The sequence below is a fragment of the Ictidomys tridecemlineatus genome, chromosome 11, assembly GCF_052094955.1.
Source record: "Ictidomys tridecemlineatus isolate mIctTri1 chromosome 11, mIctTri1.hap1, whole genome shotgun sequence".
Lineage (NCBI taxonomy): Eukaryota > Metazoa > Chordata > Mammalia > Rodentia > Sciuridae > Ictidomys > Ictidomys tridecemlineatus.
In genome coordinates, this window is record NC_135487.1 from 15,129,981 (window position 1) to 15,149,446 (window position 19,466).

Here is a 19,466-nt window from a genome sequence, read left to right on the forward strand (position 1 = left end):
CAGACTGGCACCGGGGGTCTTGTTGCTTTATCCAGGGTTTTCATCAGATCTGAGAATTCCCCAAAACTGCCTGGGCTAGGGAGAGGAGTTCAGAGCCTGAGGCCCACAGAGGACAGTTTTGATGCCCCACTCCCCGGGAGATCAGTCCACCAGCTAGACAGAGGGCACTGGCCTGGGTGGCAGAAACATGCCACTGGACCGGCTGACACCTGGCAAATACTGCCCATGCACCTCCTGTTTATCTCAGAACAGAACCGAGACTCAGAGAGGTTAGGTCCTGGGTCCATAGTTGCACAGCCAGGAAGGGGCAGAGCCAGAGTCAAACCCGAAGCTCCAAAGCCCTGTGTTCTCTCCACCACCCTGAATTTGGCCTCTCCTGGGCCTCTTTGAGGTCCCTGGGCATCTGAGTCCTTCCCACAGGGAGCCCATGGCCAAGGCAGGGGCCCTGCTCCAGTTCCCGGCGTGAGGAGGATCCAGGGCTCCAAGGCCTTCTCCTCCGTTGACTCCATTTTCTTCACTTCTCCCAAAGCAAAATGACGGGCAGTTCACTGTCATCCAGCTGGTGGGCATGCTGCGGGGCATCGCCGCGGGCATGAAGTACCTCGCAGACATGAACTACGTCCACCGCGACCTGGCCGCCCGCAACATCCTGGTCAACAGCAACCTGGTCTGCAAGGTGTCCGACTTCGGGCTCTCACGCTTCCTAGAGGACGACACCTCAGACCCCACCTACACCAGCGCCTTGGTAAGGGGAGGCAGGGAGCACGGGAGTCACAGCGCAGACAAGCAGGCAGAAAAATCCTGCTGTCCCCACGGCGCACTGACGCCTGCTCAGGGCAGGCCCCGGGCTGGGCCCTAAGATGGGGGCGATGTAAACCATCTGGGCAGGGGGGCAGGTCACCCAGCTCTGGGAGGCCAGGGGTGGTAGAGCTGGCTGGCCGGCATGGTCTCCTGCAAGGTCATGTGACCAGAATGTAGGCTGGGGGTGGGCAGGTGAGGTGGGGGCTCTAGTGCTGGGGAGGGAGGCAGGCCAGAATCTGGAGGCCCAAGGTCAGGACTTCGCCCTGACAGCTGTTAAGGCTGAAGGGTTCTGGACTGAGGGGAAGAAGCCCCAGGCCCTGTCCTCAGAGACCCCAGAGGAGACCCATGCAAGCCGAGCCAGGCAGGCCGGCCCTGTGTGTGCTGCGCCTGTGTAGTCCTCCTCGGTGGAGAGATGAGGCACACTTGAGGGATGAAGGGGGCAGCAACTCTTTGGGAGCCAGGGAAGGGCCTTCGGTGGGATTTAAGGAGAGAATGGGGGGTCCTGATGGCAGAGTGGGAAAAGGGAGTCATGCAGAAGGAAGGCTGTGCAAATGGCCAGTGGTCTATGCAGCGTGACGAGTCTGGGAACGATGAGGAGCTCCTCAGGATTCATGCAGCATGGGGCTCAGGGTGGGCAGGAGAGAGAAGGAGCCAGACAGGCCAACCTCCCATCCATTCCCCAGGGTGGAAAGATCCCCATCCGTTGGACAGCTCCGGAAGCCATCCAGTACCGGAAGTTTACCTCAGCCAGCGACGTGTGGAGCTACGGAATCGTCATGTGGGAGGTGATGTCCTACGGGGAGCGGCCCTACTGGGACATGACCAACCAGGACGTAAGTCTCCAAGGGGGCGGACAGATGGAGGAGGGGAAGAAAGGGACCCCTGGCCTTGTGCCAGTCTCCCAGGGATGAGGGACAGGCCTCTGACGTGGAGGGCTGCCAGCCCAGCTCCCAGCCCAGCGTTGACTGATTCCGGGGTGCAGAGTGGCAGGGAAGCCCGCCTGCTCCCAAAGCAGCCCGTTGTCAGCATGCACACGCCTTGTGGCAGCCCTGAGTGAGACCCTCGGTCCTTCCATGTTCCCCACCTAACCTGGGAGACGAGATGAGAATTCAGGGCACCCAGTGTAGTGATGGGGAACTTCTTGGTCAGGTGCTGAAGTGGAGAAGTTGGGCGTCGATCCCTACAGGCACCAAGGCAAGGGCAGAAGGGACAAGATCAACCAGGGAGTCTTCCCAGGACAAGTGGGACTCAGCCACAGGACCAGAGGGGTGGGCTTCCAGGGGGGGAAGCACAGCCCAACAAAGGCCCAGAGACGTGATAATGAGGAGGGGTTGGGAGCGGTGGAGAGGAAAGCTGGCCGGAAAGGTTGGCAGGTCCCACGGTGAGGGGTTTCAGCCACCCAGGGATCTCCGCATACAAGAAGAACTTGCCTCCCGAGCAGGGAGGGTGACCCCGGTCCAGCTGTGGGAGATGAATCTTGTCCCGGTGGCAGGAGAGATTGCAGAGGGGTGTTCCGCTTCCTTTTCCTGATGGAAGAGCAGGTGGGGGCCATGGGGAGGGGACACGAGGCGGGCTCGAGGCTGTGCTGTGGGACCTGACTGGGAGGTTATCTCTTAGCTGGATCTGTAGGTGACACAGAGGTGGAGAACGAGGCCACCCTGGGGTAGAGCCGGGGGCCAAAGAGAGGAGTTCTTGAGACCGTCAAACCTGGGGGGTAGGAGGAGCTGGTGAAGCCAGGCCCAGGAGGGTCAGCCTGGCAGACCTGGAGAGGCCACCTCAGGGCACTGGACTTGCTGAGGCTGACAGAAGGTACGGCAGGGACCCAGCTCCAGGTCAGACCGAGGCTATAGATGGTGGGAACACAGGTCAGCCCCACCCCAGGTGGTTGCCGTGGCCACCAAAGAGGTCAGGCCCGCAGTGCACAGGAGGCCAGGTGGGCTGGCAGAGGTCAGATGCCAAGCCCACTCTGCCCCTGTGCTGTCTCCAGGTCATCAACGCCATCGAGCAGGACTACCGGCTACCACCGCCCATGGACTGCCCGAGCGCCCTGCACCAGCTCATGCTGGACTGCTGGCAGAAGGACCGCAACCACAGGCCCAAATTCGGCCAGATCGTCAACACGCTGGACAAGATGATCCGCAACCCCAACAGCCTCAAAGCCATGGCGCCCCTCTCCTCTGGGTACAGCCTGCCCCGGACACGCCCCCTGCTCATAGCCCCACCCATCTCCTTCAAGCCCCACCCCTCTGGTCCCAGCCCCGCCTTCACCCCACCCCTCTCCTCTGGATGCCGCCCTGGTGGCCCCGCCCCCTTATCCCGGCCCCGCCCCCCTCCTATGGCAGCTACTCAGGCCGGGCCCAGCTCCCCTCCTGGAGTCTGCTCACAGGGGCCCCCTGCTTCAGGCAGCTGCTCTCAGCTGTGCCTTAGGATGAAGAAGGATAAGACTGGTGTTTGGTGGGCATCTGGCCTACTTTGGGGGTGCAGGGAGCACAGGATTAAGGCCGTCCAGAAGAGAAGACGCAGAACTGTGTGGGTGGTGGAGGGGGGCCCCTTATAAAGGCCGTCAGAGAGGACATTTAAGAGAACTCACCAATGGATCCAGCATCGTGGTTGTGAATAGATGTTCCCATCACTAACCGGCTGCCTCACACTCAGACCCAGACCCTCTGATGTCCGTTGTGTATCCTCATCAACATAATGTCTCACACTCACACACACTCACACAAAGTCCTGCACACATAAACACACAATTAGGCACAGGCTCTTGCGCTGCTCACACAGACACCGTCTCAGGCTCCCCCACCTCTACACACTCAAGGCGCCTGCACGCCCACCCCACTCGGAAGCACATACCACACATACGTGTGCCCCCCCACACGTGTACCCCCACACTCGTTGCCCACGTCAGCAAGACTGGCTCAGCCCTGGGAGCGTGAGTCCAGCACACAGGGGCTCCCCTCCTCCCCCAGGCCCCGGGGCCCGCTCCATCAGGCTGCAGCCCACCACGGCCTGCCTTGGGCCACGTCCAGGTCCCACGGCTGCTGACCCTGCACACTCAGTCTTCAGGACCCACAATCCCCCAGGGTTTCTGAGGGCCATCCACTAGGCGTCCTCAGATCCAGGTCTGGCTGAGCCCAGGGACTCCACCAAGTTCAAGTGGCCAAGAGATCAGGCTTGCATCTCTCTGTCGCTCCTCGGCATGCCCTGCATCTCCTTGCCGTGACCTTGTGTCGGCCACTCCCGACTCGGGACAAGATCTTCCTGAGCTTTTAATCTCATGAGAGTCCTTACACCCCTCACCAGCCAGGAAGTTGTTCCCATGAGTGCCACCAGCTTTATCTGCGGGGGGGATGGTTCCCAAGCACAGCCTCCTTCCTAGCCCACAAACCACCGCAGAGGTGGGCGGGCAGTGGCAGTGAGGGACTGTCACAGTCAGCCCAGCCCAAGCCCCTGATCCTGGAAATAGGAAACCCAGAGAGGTACCTCCGCCGCCTCCCTCCTGTGGTCCAGCCTCAGCCAAGCTCCCAGGCAGCCCAGCTTGGAGTCCTGCACACACACACTGGCTCTCACACACACGCACAGAGATGCGGGCATATTCGCACAGATTTGAACCCATGCCCATGAACACACAGAATACGCACACACACCAACCTTGGTTCGCTCAGTAGACATGTGCATGCCCATGTGTACAAAGTAGGTGTGTCCACATACGTTCTTACCCTCACCGTCCCTGCAAGCCTGTGCCCTGACCATCTCTGTCACCCCCAGCGTCAACCTGCCGCTGCTGGACCGCACGATCCCCGACTACACCAGCTTTAACACGGTGGACGAGTGGCTGGAGGCCATCAAGATGGGGCAGTACAAGGAGAGCTTCGCCAACGCCGGCTTCACCTCCTTCGATGTTGTGTCTCAGATGATGATGGAGTAAGTACCCAGCCGCCTCTGCTCGCCACCACTGGCCCCCATGCCCACCCACCTCCAGGGGACCCTGGAGGGTAAGGAGCAATGTCCCAGCCTGCCTGCCCCCCACTGGCTCTGTGGCTGTGGACAAATCAAAGTGATTCCCTGGGCCTCAGGTTTCCCACCTGTAAACGGGCGTGGGGTGGCAGCCAGGGTGAAGAAGAAACAAAGGAAGGAGGAGGTGCTTAGGGAGAGCGCCTCTCTCCTTCCACGTGGTAGAGGGAAAGGGGAACCCAGGCGCCCTGGCTCCCGGAGTGTTCTTCCGGCTCACGTGGTCACCCCCCCCAGCTTTGACCGTCCCCTCCCTTGCTCCCCTCAGGGCAGAGTGCCTGGGGAAGCCCACCCCGCTCTGCTGGTCCCAGGCCCTCTCCAGCCCTGACGTATCCCTAACACGTGTGCTTCTCTCCCAAAGGGACATCCTCCGGGTTGGGGTCACCCTGGCTGGCCACCAGAAAAAAATCCTGAACAGTATCCAGGTGATGCGGGCACAGATGAATCAGATTCAGTCTGTGGAGGTGTGACGCTCGCCTGCCTCGGCTCGCCTCTGCCTCCGGGCCGCCCCCTCTGCCCCACACGCCGGCCGCCCAGGTGCCCCGTCTACTGCAGGGTCAGCCACCTGCCAGGAGGCCGCGGGCGACAAGGAAGAACAAGCAGCGCTCCAGGACGTCACCAAGAACACGTACAACTCAAACGATGGAAAAAAAAGGGAAATGGGGGAAGGCATCTAGATCTGGGGGGGCGGGACGTACAGGAATATTTTTGAAAGAGGATTCTCACGAGGAAATCGACGACGGTTCTTGGGGGAAAAAAAAAAAGGGCTTGGGAGATCCGTGCGATTTCGTCCCATCGGAGACCAAAAGCAGTTTCTCTCCAACTCCCTCTGGGAAGGTGACCTGGCCAGGGCCCAGAGACACTTTCAGGAAACAGATGTGAAGGGGAGCATCAGGGGCGGCTCCTCTCCTGTCCTCGGCTGCTCTCGGGGAGCCTCACTCCACAGCCAGGCGACGTCGTCGGGCCGGCGGACAGACAGGCAGCCCCCCTGAAGCACTCTGGGAAAATCCCTTCCAGGCCCCGCTGGGCGAACAGAACAAGCTTTCTGTCCTTGGAGGATGGTTTGGAAACTCCAATGAGAGAGACTCTTTCTGCTGTCGGTTCATGGGGCTGAGAAGGGGATTTGTCCTTCCAGGTCAGGGAGAGCAAGGACGCGTCCCACGGGCCAGGCTGCCTGGGTACAGCCGCCCAGGCCTGCAGCTCCACACCCAGGACCGCGTGCACAGCCGGGGCCAGCCCCCGCCCCAGGACGGATGCTGCAGTGACTGTGTCAGCCACACTGCCACTGAGAAGGGTTGATCTTGATCTTGCATCTGGGTTTGTTTACAGCGATTCGTGGACTCCGGGGTATTTTGATCAGGGGTGGTTTTGGTTTGGCGGGGTGGGGGGTGGGTTGTTGGGGTTTTTGGTTTTTTTTTTTTTTTTGGTTGGCTTTTTTTTTTTTTTTTAAATGACAATGAAGTGACACTTTGACATTTCCTACCTTTTGAGGACTTGATCCTTCTCCAGGAAGAAGGTGCTTTCTGCTTACTGACTTAGGCAATACACCAAGGGCGAGATTTTATATGCACATTTCTGGATTTTTTATATGGTTTTCATTGACACGCTCCTCTCCTCCCTCCTGCTGCCAGGCCGCACCAAAGCCAACTGCCACGGGGCCATCTGGGCCGTTCAGAGACTTGAGGGAGAGTGGCCCGGGGTGGGCGGCGCCGAGGCGGAGGAGCATCCCACCCAGGATGGCTTTGGAAAGCAACAGATTGAGCGGAAGTGGCCTTGGGGGCCCGAAGGCCCGGCCCACTTCCCTCCCTCTGTCCTGCTCTGTCCAGTCCTTCCCAGGCACATAGGTTCCGTCGAGGTTCCCGAGCGCCCTCCGGGGCCAAAACCCAGTTTCACCTCTGGGAGCCTGAACCGGGCTGCCGCAGAGACCTGGACCTGGGTCATTCACTGTGATACCCCACCTCCAGGGCGCCCTCCAGACGGGCAGGCCTGCTTCTCTCCTTCCGGAAAGAAAGTGTGCGACTTGATTCCCACCAGGCCTCACGCAGGTCTGAAGGTCTTGGCCACCGGGAGACCCGCGGCCACAGACCCTCCCGTGAGCAAATGCAGGCACTGGGCAGAACGATCGGTTAGTGAACTGAATGGAAATAAACGCTTTAGTTATAAAACGACCCCTGTCCTCTGTAAGTTCCAAGAGGAGACCCTGGCACCCTAAGGACATGCCAAGTGGTTCATAATGCTCTTCCAAGGGATTCCCCCCATCCTTAGGATCTGCAAGGTGCAGGGCCGAGAAGACACATGGAGGACCATATATATATATATATATCTCCCCATGTGGCCTCTCTGGCTCTGGCTTCTCCAAGGCACAGGCGGCAAAAGCAGTGCATTGGAAGTGGCTGGGAACTCAGCGTTCCATGCCCTGGGGATCGGGGTGGGCCATGCAGGTGCACCGTGGGCAGGGAGTGGACAGGGGGTGCATTCAGTAGGCTGGGGCCAGAGCAAGGGGTTCTGGGTGTCCAGTGAGCTGTGGTCAGGGTGCTCTGTGATAGTGGGGGCGAGGGGGCCCAGTGTGCTCATGGGCTTCCAGTTAGAGGCACCAGTGTGCCCACCTTTCCGAGGCCACGCTGGTTCCCTGTGGGATGGGGAGGAGGAGGAGGCAGGTGAGAGGTGCTCTGAGTATCGGGTCTGGCTGAAGAGGAAGAGCCAGGGAGGCCCCATCTCAGGACCTTTTCCTTTGTCACAGAGTTTCTTTAAGGGGCCTGCCCAGTGGGAAAGATGGAGGCCACAGGCCACCAGCTAAAGGCCCCGCGTCTGCACATCCAGCACAGACGGGCCTGTCATCTGTCGCTCACCTGTTCTCAGAGCCTGTGATGCAGAGGGAAGGAAGGGATTAGACAGGAGACCGAGCCTCTGGGGCACAGCAGGGACAGCCACCGGGAAAGCATTGGCAGGTTGCCCACAAACTAGCCGGCAATGGTCCACTGGCCATCCTTTTGTGCCCCAAAGATGCCCAGCACGGGTGGCAGCTGTCCCAGCACACAAGGTCACCTTCTGGCAAGAGCTGCCCTGGTGCTCTTTAGATTAACTCTGTCTCCCCAGCCTCCCCCGCCCACCCCACCCCCACCTCCCACTGCCCCAGGGCCCCACAAGGGGCTGGCAATTGGTGCTTCCGTCAGATGGCTTCCTATCCCGAGTTGCTAGGCTGGTGTCTGCTAGCCAGCACGCCTGCCTGTCTACCCTCCAGGGCCAGAGGTCTCCAGTGGCCCTGGGCTCCCACATACCTGCTTCCCAGACTACAAGTGCTATCTAGACCCTCTGTCTCCTCTTCAGGGTCTCAGACAGATATCACTGTGACTGTCCGGGGGTGGGTCTCAGCTCACTTCCCAGTGCTGAGGCAGTTCCCTCTGCCACCTCTCCCTGGCTGCTCAGCAGGGAGTGGCACGTCATGCTGCCAAGCGCCTTCCACGTATGCTACCCGCTGGCCTGGGCACTCGGCTCCGAGCTGCCCGCTGCCTGGTTACTAATCCTTTCCTGGCTCAACCTCCCCAAGTGCCAGCCCCCACCTGCCCAGCAGTGTGAGAGAAGCTTCCGGCGGCTCGGCACACAGTTGGTTCTTAAGGGAAGAAAGCTGTCTTGCAAACCCGGGCCAGGGCACCGTGGAAATGGGACCAGCTGCTCTAGGAGCGGGACCCTGGCAGATCTGGCAGTGCGAGATGGGTAAGAGAGAGCCACGCTGCCGCCACCCTCCACTCTGGGCTCCCCAAATGGGTTGCTGGTGGTGATCATCAGCAGGCATCTTCCTGGAGATGACATTCTGAATATCTGTCACCTGGGAAGACACGTGCAGACCGATCCGAATAGATGATCGCCGTAATGTCGGACCCAAGGCCTCATAGGGGAACTAGAGTGAAGAGGGCCATAGAGGACATTTAAGAGACTCAGACAGGGTCAGAGCATCAGCTGGTCTAGATGGTCCCCACCTTATCCCCTCTGGGGGCTCTCTGCCACCCCCTTGTGGGCATTTACTGGCATTGCACCCTCACAGATGAGGTTCAAAGCTGGGCGCTCCTGCCCCTGCCAGGCCATCCTCATACCTGGCTGAAGCACGGGAAGGACGCAAGGCCACCCCCCCACACCCAGTGCCAGGCCCTCAACCACTCCTGGCTCTCTCCAGGGCCCCTAGAGTTCCAAGATGGTACCCAAAGCTGGAAAGACTCTTGTCAGGAAAAATCCTAGGAATGCTTTCAAGGGACAGGTGGCCCCGCGATGCACCCCGACCCCAGGCTGCAGCCTGCTCCTGTCACTAGGTGGAATGTGGATCTGGGGAGACACTGGCCCCTCACCGAGTGTAGTTTTCCATCTATGAAACAAGAGCAGGGACTGGGAGAGCCAGGCCTGCAAACACGGTGTCCACCTGGGTCCTGTGGGGAGGCCCCCCTTTCCCCCATATGAGAGAGAGAAACCGAGGCTCAGGGTGAAGTGTCTTGCTCAGGGTTACACCTCCAGCAGGGGGCAGAGTGGGGCGGGGAGCCGTGGTTCATCTATTCCCGGGGACCGCTCCAGCTTGCCGACCTAGATGGCAGGCGGCGCGTGGTGTCTAATGTGGGCTGATAAAGAAGGGAAGCTAAAGGGGTCTGGGGCTGCGAGGGAGGGCTTCCGGGGAGGCTCTCTTGAAAATGATAGAGGTCGAGAGAAAGGTACCTCCAAGAGGCAGCAACCAGCATGGTCCAGCACAGTGGACCTGGGTGTGGAGGGGAGAGGAGAGGTGCAAGGTGTGGGCTGAGGTCAGGGAAGGGAAGCGCTGGGTGTACTGTGCGGCCTAGCTGTAGAGTCTCCAGCACGAAGGTGTCAGCTTCTAGGAAGAGGAATCAGTTCCTCCGTCAGATGCAGCAGGCTCTCCAGATACCCCTCTGCCAGGGAGGAAGAGCCCCTGGTGCAGCCCTCATTGATTAACTTCCATCCTCACTGACGCAGATAATCCAAAGAGTCACTTAAGCTGCTTGGAACAGCAGGGCTGGACTTGGCACTACCTGATTCCCATGGAGCTGTGTCCACCCTGTTTCCTCCAGGCCTCTCTGAGAGCTGCCAGGCAGCGAGGAGTGGAGCATGGAGGTGAATAGGTAGGCAGGAAAACCGCTCCCTCCCCCTGGCCCTGGACAGATCACCTAGGCCTGGGGCCCTGTCCTTTTCAATAGCGGATCACACTAGGGGAAGCCACAGGGGAGCCCCAGTGTGCTGAGTGGTGCTTCACACCTGTGCACACCCTACCCGTAGGCCTTGACCCAGCTCCCATAAAATGGCACCTGCCCTAAAAGGTTAGGATGCGGACGGCCTCAGTGCTGGCCAGTTCCCCCTTCAGGAAAACAAGGTCGGGGCACTGGTTGCAGAATTGGTTTACGGTGCAGGAAATAAGTAGGCTCAGGGCAGCCCCATGGGAGGCTGGTCTCAGGAGCTTGCAGCCACCAGGAGTGATTGCTGTAATAGCCGGGCACTTACCACGTGCCAGGTACTGTCCTCCCCACCTTGCAGATGAGGAAAATAGGATCCCAGAGGTGATTCCAGAAGATTCCAACCTGGCCACCCACCTGCTGTCCGTCCACTCGAAATGTCTGCCGTCAACCCCTGGATCAGACTCTCCTGGGCTGCTTAGTGCTTAACCTGCCGCATCCCAGGCTTCACCCTGCCCCCCCCCCCCGCCCCAGCCGCCAGAATTCCCAGGGTCAGGCCCAGGAGCCTCCGTTTCTGACACTAGGAGATTCTCTGAATCTGAGATCCTTCCCCCAGTGTCTGCAAAGAGAGGGTCTGGTGTAGACAGGGATTAGGAGAAAGTCGGACATTGACAGATAAAATGCCCCAACTCAGACGTAGATTAGGACTCTGGAAGTCGGAGGGTAGGGCTGACCCTCAGGAATGTGTTCAGACAGAGCTGAGATTTCAGGAAAATCAGAAAGACCCCCAGGCCCAAGTCCAGCTGACGCTAGCCTCACAGCAGGAAGGCTGCGTCTAGGAAGCTGATGTAGAAGAAGAAGAGGAATTTAATCCTTCAGAGGGGCCCCGCAGCCCACCCAGGGCCACCCCACTGACCCCAACGCTGCAGTCCAGACCCGCTCACTCAACACCTGGCCAGGTGGGCCGGCAGAGGCAGGGTGGGGCTACCAGCTGGAGCTGGAGCTTCAGATCTGGCATGGCCTCCCAAGCCGACAGTTTTCCCTCAAGAAGGGACAGGAAGCAAAGGCCCTTGTTGGTGGAGAGGGCTCTGGGCATTGGCCAGGGAACAAGAGAGGGAGGAGGTCAGAGCCAGGGCCACATGCACCCTGGGGCCCTGCTGTGCCTGCTCCAGTCAGGAATTCTCACATTCCTTGGGTGAAAGATTCCGAGATTCTAAGATTGCAAAAGCCCCTGATCCTAAGATTCCAGGGGAAGGACTCATGTTCTTGTGATTCCAGCACCAGATGGCTCTATGCTGCTAATTCTCGAAATTTCAAGTCCCATTTTTCATTGCTGGTCCCCAGTCCAAGGGCCCTAGCGATTAAAAATAATAATAATAAATAAATAAATAAAGCACAAGGAGAGAGTGAGAGAGGAGCAGAGGAGGAGGGAGGGAGGTGGACGGCTGCCCCTGGTAAGAACAGCTCCCTCCTTGGATCTGAGTTAGAGGTGGTCCTCGGCAAGGGCCGAAGACCCTCCTTTGGAGCGTCATGCAGAATCCTCTCCTGGGGGGAGGGGTCCACCCCTGTCTGCAGCTAAGGGAAGCACCCCCCGCCAGGCTGCGGTACCTTCTGGCTGTTGGGCTCTGTGGCTCAGCTCAGGGGCCAAGTAGGGACCCCATGGCTCAGCTTGGGGAGGAAGTCATGGGGAGGGGGGTGCACATTCCCCAAACCTCCGCTTCCCTGTTTGGAGCCAGAGCCTTAACGCTGGGCATGGGAAGGTCTGCTGCAAGCAGCACAGGCCCGTTCCTCCCCTCTGACGCCAGGATGCAGCTTCCACGGCCACTCAGCCCTGCCCCCTCCTAAGGGCCCTCACCCCTTTCGATTGTGACCACTGCCTTCCAGAGCCGGAGGCCAGCCCAGGAGGGGCCCGTGGATGGCGTAAAGCTCAGCGTTCGGTCTCATGGCTCCCACCTCTTGGACAGGGACTTTCTGATAAGCAGGGCCATCCACTAGAGCCCCTGAGGCTACCCTGGCTGGGCCTGGCAGGGACCCTCACTCACAGGAGTCAGAGGAGACGCTGCCTGGCGGGTCCTCACCACAGCTGCTATTTCTTGAGTGCCAACCATGTGCCTGGCCTGTGCCGAACTGTTTTACACGCAGTGTCTGGCCCATGCTCGCACTACTCAGCCAGACAGGGACAAGGACCACTCCCGTTCCAGAGACCAGAGGCGTGACACCCCGGCTCTCCCAGGCCCACAGCCAGCAAGTGTCCTCTGACCCGGAGCCTGCCCTGCCATCAGCACGCTGCACCCACCACGGTCCCCACCCACAGCACTTCACCACCGTGGGAACCTCTGCCCGTCCAGCCCAGACCCCTGTCACCAGGCAGCGGGAGAGAGCACCTGGACTCCTCCCGGGCTGTGCCCCAGCCTCAGCTCTGCAGCAGCACTCAACCAGGTGCCAGGGGTGCCAGGCGAATGACTTCAGTCACCCCTGGCTCCTCCAGACCCCCACTGCTGTGACCAAGGAAATCTCACCAGCCGTGTCCAAGATGCCCCCGACCCTGTTACTCCAATGCCTTTGTAGGAGTATTTTTAGCAGAACTTTTTTTTTTTTCCAAAATAAATGTGAATTGTAAAAATCATCACTTGGACTCAGCGTTTTCTTTTCTCTGAGGTTTGTTCCCCAGGGAACAAATGGGAGCCCCCAGGAGTCCCATGTGGGGTTCTGAAGGGTAACCGGGAGTCTGCCGGGACTAGGGATGGAGCCAGGGTCAGGTCTGGGATGGAGACTGGCGCTGGGGTGGGCCTTGACCTTGAGTGATAACTGCTCTCCTAATTGCCTTCTATGTTTAAGTTTGTCTTCTTCCCCAGGGATCTAGGGTCTGCACCCCAATTCTGCCCTGTGTGACCTGTGTGTCACTTCATGGTACGAAGCCTCGTTTTCCTGTTAAACGGAGGCCACAAGAGCTAACTCCTGGAGTGTGGGAGACAGCGATCGTGAGGAGACCCAGGAGGGGCTCAGCAGGACTGGGAGCCCGCCATGGCAGAGCCTGGCCTGTCACCCACCCTGCTGCGTCTACAACAATGACAACGTTGGCCTCATGCCAGACACTCTATGCGTCAGACATCAGTGGACGTTGCACCCAAAGGACAAGGACATTTGGAGAGGAGTCCGTGTTCCAATACTTCCCGCAAATTCCGGGCAAGCTCGTTCAATTTCTGTATCTTGGGATGCCGCAGAGCTCCAGTGTGCCAGGGGCACAACGGGAACCTCCTCCAAAGTGTCCTTGTCACAGGCTTCCCGTCTTGGGGGGAGCGTCCTGGGGGCCAGTGTCCCTGGAAGCCACCGTGAGAACTACCCAGCACAGGTACCGCTCTGGCCGCTGGTGGAGTGGGGCTGGGGCTGCTGGGAAGAGTTGGGAGGGGGCTGGGATCTCAAGGCTGTCCTATGACCACTCGCTCCTTCACTCAGAGGTACTTACTGAAGTCCGATTATTATTATTGCTATTACCATTATCAGTATCATTATTATTTATTATATGAAAGGTGCCGCACCAGACAGCATGAGCAAAACAGAAGTGGCTTCTGCCCTGGAGAGCTTATCGAGCATTTGGGCTGCTTCATCACACATGAATTGGACACCGACAGAACCCCAGACTCCAGGCTGATACAGTAGCCCCCCTTATACTCAGGGATGCATATATTCTGGGACCCTCAGTGGATGCCTGAAACCACAGTTAGTACCAAACTCAATGTGAGCTATGATTTTTTTCTATGTATCCTGCAGCATGGCTACATTGTATCCTGGTTTTCTATCCTTCCATGTTTAATGCCCTGGTACTCCCTTTGTACCATTATGCTTTTACTTCAAGGTCATTATTAAGCAAAATAAGGTATACTTGAACACAAGCACTGCAATTTCCTACCAATCAATGTGATAACCAAGATGGCTACTAAGTGACTGACGGGCAGGTAACATATACAACATGGATACAGTGGTCAAAAGAATGATTCACATCCCGTTAGGATGAAGAGGGTTAGTAAGGGAATTATCACATTACTGAGAATGATGTGCAATCTAAAACATAAGTTTGTTGTTTCTGGAATCTTCCATTTAATATCATCGGTCCGTGGGTGACTAAGAATTCTACAGTTTTTCACAGAAACTGTGGAAAGCAAAGCCATAGGGAAGGGGTCACCCACTGTATTAGGAATGCTGTAGTGACTTAGACATGTGCCTACTTTCATGGGAGTCCTCAGTCAAGGGTGGGGACCAAGAAGTCTTGGATCACTACAACTTGGGGCTGCCACAGCCTCACCTCAGTCTTCTCCCAGACCTCACCCCTGCACGCACCCAGAGGCACTGGCGCTTATATGCATTCATTTGTAAGTGAAAGATGCCTCCACACGCAAAGCCACACAGCCCCACCCAGCACACATGCAGGTGAGCTCACGCTCACTCGCAGCCCTGTATACAAATGGAGTCACAGAGCCACACACTCACCCCACAGTGACCGATTACATCTCCAAATGCTCACTCTGCCAGGCCTTGATCTGAGATGGGAAGCAGAGAAGACTGAGCCCAAAGATGTCCCCTTATTAACGGTGGTAGGTACCCCATTAAAACCCCCACTCCTGCTAGGCGAGGCAGTGCACACCTGTAACCCCAGTGGCTTGGGGGCTGGGCAGGAGGATGGCAGGCTCAAAGCCAACCTCAGCAACTTAGTGAGACCCTAAGCCAGGTAGCAAGACCCTATCTCAAAATAAAACATAAGAAGGGCTGGGGGGATGTGGCTCAGTGGTTAAGTGCTGCTGAGTCCAATTCCAGGGACTTAAAAAAAAAAAAAAAAAAAGGGGGCTGGGGATGTGGCTCAAGCGGTAGCGCGCCTGGCATGCGTGCGGCCCGGGGTTTGATCCTCAGCACCACATACCAACAAAGATGTTGTGTCCGCCGAGAACTAAAAAATAAAAAATAAATATTAAAAAATTCAAAAAAAAAAAAAAGAAAGAGAAAAAAGAAATGAACACAATATGCCAGATGGCTGTCTTAGTCTGTTTTCTGCCCGAATACCTGAATCCATGAACTGGATACCTACAGAACACCAGGCACTAGAATGATAGAGCAGAATCTAACAGAATACCTGGGAACGGGTGATTTATAATAAACAGAAATGTATTTGTCTCAAATTCTGAAGGCTGGGAGATCCAACAACAGGGTCTAGCATCTGGTGGGGTCTTCATGCTTCATTATCCCATGGCGGGAGGCAGAAGGGCAAGAGACGCGGACAGCGTGAAAGGGGGCTGAAGTCATTTCACAGGAACCCACTCTCGAGATAACAGCATTGACCCTCGTCACCTCTATTAGGTCCCACCTCCCGGCACTGCGGCATTGGGGACGAGATCTCCAGCACATGAACTTAAGTGGGACATTCACACTGCAGAAGTGGAGATGAAATGATAAAAAAAATAGTGGGAGAGGGTTTTGGGGAGTCCTAGAGGGTGCTTAACCACTGAGCCACATCCCCAGCCTTTTTTATATTTTATTTTGAGACAGGGTTTTGCTGAGTTGCTTAGGGCCTTGCTAATTTACTGAGGCTGGCTTTGAACTTTCGATCCTCCTGCCTCAGCCTCCCGAGCCACTGGGATTCCGGGTGTGCACCACCGCGCCTGGCTAACATTCTACTTCTTGATGGAGGTGGTGGTTACACAGGTGTAAGCATATGCAAAAAAGCTCCAGGTGTAAGTATTAGTGCACCTAACACACTTGATGTGTGTTATCCCTCCTTTTGCAAATACAGTGTGGTCAGGGAACGCCTCCCCAGGAGACATTTGAATAGAGAAATATCTGCAGACAGAGGGCACCCCAGGATCAAAGGGCCTGAGGTCGGCAGAGATGCCTGGCATGTTCAAGGAGCAGCGAGCCCAGGATGGCTGGAGCAGAAGGAACAGGAGAGACCGGGAAGAGCTGTGGCCCTTTGTGAAGTACAAGAACTCAAACTCTTCTTGGCATGAGGAGAGCCCATGGAGTATTCTAGAAGGCAAGTGCTGCTGTCTGGTGTCTAAGCACAGCTCCCATGTGGTGGGGAGGTGTCAATCAGGGCTCCCCAGAGAAACAGAACTAGCAGGGCATATATTCAGAGGTTTATTTCTGGGAATGCATTTCTGCAGCTTGGCTGGCAAACCCCTGATCTGCAGGACAGACCGGCAGGCGGGAAAACTTGGGCAGAAGCGGCTTGTTGCAGTCCATGGGAACCCCTTCTCCCTCAGGGAAGCCTCCATCTTGCTCTTAAAGCCTTTTGCTGATTAAATGAGGCCCACGCAGATTACAGAGGATAATCCTGAGTTGACGTTCAGTAAGGGAGATCATCCTCCGTAATCTGTTAATCACATCTACAAATCACACCTTCTCAGCCACACCTGGATGCGGGTCTGCCTGACTGGGTGCTGTAGTGAGCTGGGCTGAGGCACAAGTCCACCACGCAAAGGGCCAGGTGGAACAGGGAGACAGGAAGTCGCTGGACGGTCCTGGAAGGAGAAAATGGTGGCTTGCATGGACAGGCAGGCGCAGAGATGGTGAGAAGCAACTGGGCTCTGGCTAGTGGGAGAGAAGGTCGACCTGATTTGCTGATGGACTGGATGTGGGTGTGAGGAGGGGGGGCGGGGAGGAGGCCTCCAAAGAGTTTGGCCTGAGCAACAGGAAAGACGGAGCGGCCACCATCTGCAGTGGTGCAGACGGCAGAGGAGGTGGGTCTGGCGGAGGTGGAGAATTCTGTAGGGACACGTCAGAAATGCGGCTTGAACATCAAGGCAGCAGCCGCATATAGAAGTGTGGAGGTAGGGAAGCAATCAGGGGGGCAGGTATCGATATAGGGACAGGCTGGTGACGGCAGAGAAGGAGCAAGGACATGAGCGGAAATGCCAGAGCAACAAGAGCCATGTCCTTGGGACCAAGCTGGGTCCGGAGCGCCCTGCAGCATGATGGACACAGTGCAAAAGCCCAGAACACTGTCCGGGTGGGAATGAGGATCCGGAAGTCACCTAGGAATAGAGGAAGTAGGGGCTGGAAATGGGGATCCTTAGAAGTAAGATGACTGAGGGCAGTGACCTTCTCAAGGTCAAGAGGCCAACCACGGAAAGTAGGGTAGCTGGCAAGACAGGACCTGGGTCCAGGATGGGGCCGGGGGTCAGGGCGTGGTCAGCTTCATCGCACGTGGTTATTGGAAACATTAGGAATGGGGACCCAAGTCATGTTGGAGGTCTGAAGCCACCACCAGCCTGCAAGCCAAGAGCTGAAATCCACCACAGCGCCCAGCCCAGCCCAGCCCAGCCCACGGCAGGGCTCAGTAGTGAGACTCCTTCGCAAGCCTCGGAGCTGCCGACTGCAGCCTGAGCCAGGCCTGCCTTCTTTCTGTGGAGCCACTCTGCCCCCTGGTGGCCAGGCCTGCTAACAGGCCAGAGCCGAGACCCAGAGAAGCAGCGCCTGTCAGCAGGGACTCAGGCCTGGCTTGGGGAGTTGGAGGCATAGATGGTCCCAGACTTGCAGTGGCTCGACTCAGGAGTCTTCTATTTTTTTTTTAATATTTATTTTTTAGTTTTCGGCGGACACAACATCTTTTGTTGGTATGTGGTACTGAGGATCGAACCCGGGCCGCACGCATGCCAGGCGAGCACGCTACCGCTTGAGCCACATCCCCAGCCCCAGGAGTCTTCTATTTTTACCATGGTGTGAGAGAGACATGCATTCAGCACAAACGCCACTTTTTTGAATTTTGATCTTTTCTGGGGCAGGCGATATGCTGCACGATACTCTCTGGCAATGCCAGGCAGTGGCAGCAAGCCCGGATTCCAGTTAGTCACCCGATCACATGGGAGTGGGGAGAACAACCCACGCTCTATAGAGCACCGCCTCACTAACGTTATGATGTTCACTAAACTAGGTGTGTGAAGTGTGTACTTTCAACTAGGATGTTTTCAGCGCATGCTGGGTCTATCCGGGACGGAACCACACCATAAGCTGTGCAGTCCCACCTGCATAGTGATGGGACAGGCTGAGCCTAAGGGTCTCCCCTCATCGACAGCCCCAGGTACCCCTTTAAGATCCCCACTCCTGCCAGGCGAGGTAGTATACACTTGTAATCCCAGTGGCTTGAGAGGCTGAGGCAGGAGGATCACAAGTTTGGGGCCAGTCTCAGCAAATTAGCGAGACCTAAGCAACTTAGCAAGACCTTGTCTCAAAATAAAAAATAAAAAGGAGTGCAGATATAGCTGGGTGGTAGAGCATCCCTGAGCTCAATCCCCAGTTTAAAAATAAAATCCCCAGTCCCGACTTATTAATACCATATCTCAGGTTCAGGTTTCTAACTTTGGATTTCTCAACAAAATAAAGCAACCTGGCTGAGATGAAGGGCTAGGAAATTCATCTGGAGGCTGTAGTTACCTAGCCAGCCTGCTGTTTGTCTCTAGACTTCCAGCTTATCAGAGGTGGCTCTGGGAGGGAACAGCTGGCCGAGATGACCACCTCTGACACCTTTACCATGTACACTTTATCAACTGATGCTCACAACCTTCCAGAGATGGTTCTTCTCAGGTGTGAAGTCTTAAGTGTTCTTCAAGTATAGTTCATAAATACTGTCGACAATTGTCACTGAAGGGGCCAAATAAGTAAAACAATGATTATTATGGTGGAACTTCACTAATCCCTTATGACATGGGAACCTTCTCTCTTGAATCAGGTGATGTTTTTATTTTTCAAATACTGGAAGAATATTTCCTCACTTGTCCTGTGCTGGTCACAGCCTAGTGGCTATGCTCACGTGCAGTGTGGAGTTTGATCCACATTCACCTTTTATCCATCACACTTTCTCAGCTCTAGAAAGTCGACAAAACAAGAAAAAAATAATCAATCTCTGATTTGTTACGACTGCCACGTTCCATGGTGTAAATACTCAAACTATCAATGTAAGTCGCAGAGCGGAATGAGGAAGAGCAGGTCAGCACAAACCTCAGCAGATTGCATAGGGATTAAAATCACACAACGTGTATTCTCTGGTCAGAATGGAATCAAACTAGAAAGCAAGAGTACTAAGATAACAGGAAAATATAACTCTAGTCATCAAAACTATGTTGTATCGATGGAGTGACAGACACAGAGAACAACGGAATGGGACAGAGAAGCTAGAGACAGACCCGTGTGTGTCCAAATAATTTTTTGTTAATGTGTCAAAGGCATTCAACGGAGGATGGCCATTTCAACAAATGGTGCTGGAGTAACGGGACATCTGTGTTGACCAGCTTTCTGTTACTGTAACAGAATACATGAAATCACTAAAGAGAAAAGGTTTATCATGGCTCACAGTTGGGGTCTTTAAGCCTATGATCACTTGTTCTGTTGCTTGGGGCCTGTAGTGAGACAGTAATGCTTCGTGGTAGGAATGTGGGGTGGAGGAATCTGCTCACCTCACAGCATCAGGGAAGTGAAAGAGAAAGACGAGGAGCCAGGGCCCGG

General features: G+C 56.3%; 1 protein-coding gene across 3 annotated transcripts in view; it reads left to right on the forward strand.

Moving 5' to 3' along the window:
• Ephb2 (EPH receptor B2) overlaps nt 1–5,618 on the forward strand; it is a 129,848-nt gene extending 124,230 nt beyond the window's left edge. For all 3 annotated transcript variants that reach the window (XM_078025564.1, XM_078025565.1, XM_078025566.1), the window contains exons 12-16: nt 530–745; nt 1,485–1,634; nt 2,789–2,982; nt 4,570–4,725; nt 5,174–5,618. In XM_078025564.1, the coding sequence (XP_077881690.1) occupies nt 530–745; nt 1,485–1,634; nt 2,789–2,982; nt 4,570–4,725; nt 5,174–5,282 (825 nt within the window). In that variant the 3' untranslated portion in view covers nt 5,283–5,618. The remainder of the gene's footprint in view (nt 1–529; nt 746–1,484; nt 1,635–2,788; nt 2,983–4,569; nt 4,726–5,173) is intronic.
• The last annotated feature ends 13,848 nt before the right edge of the window (nt 5,619–19,466 follow it).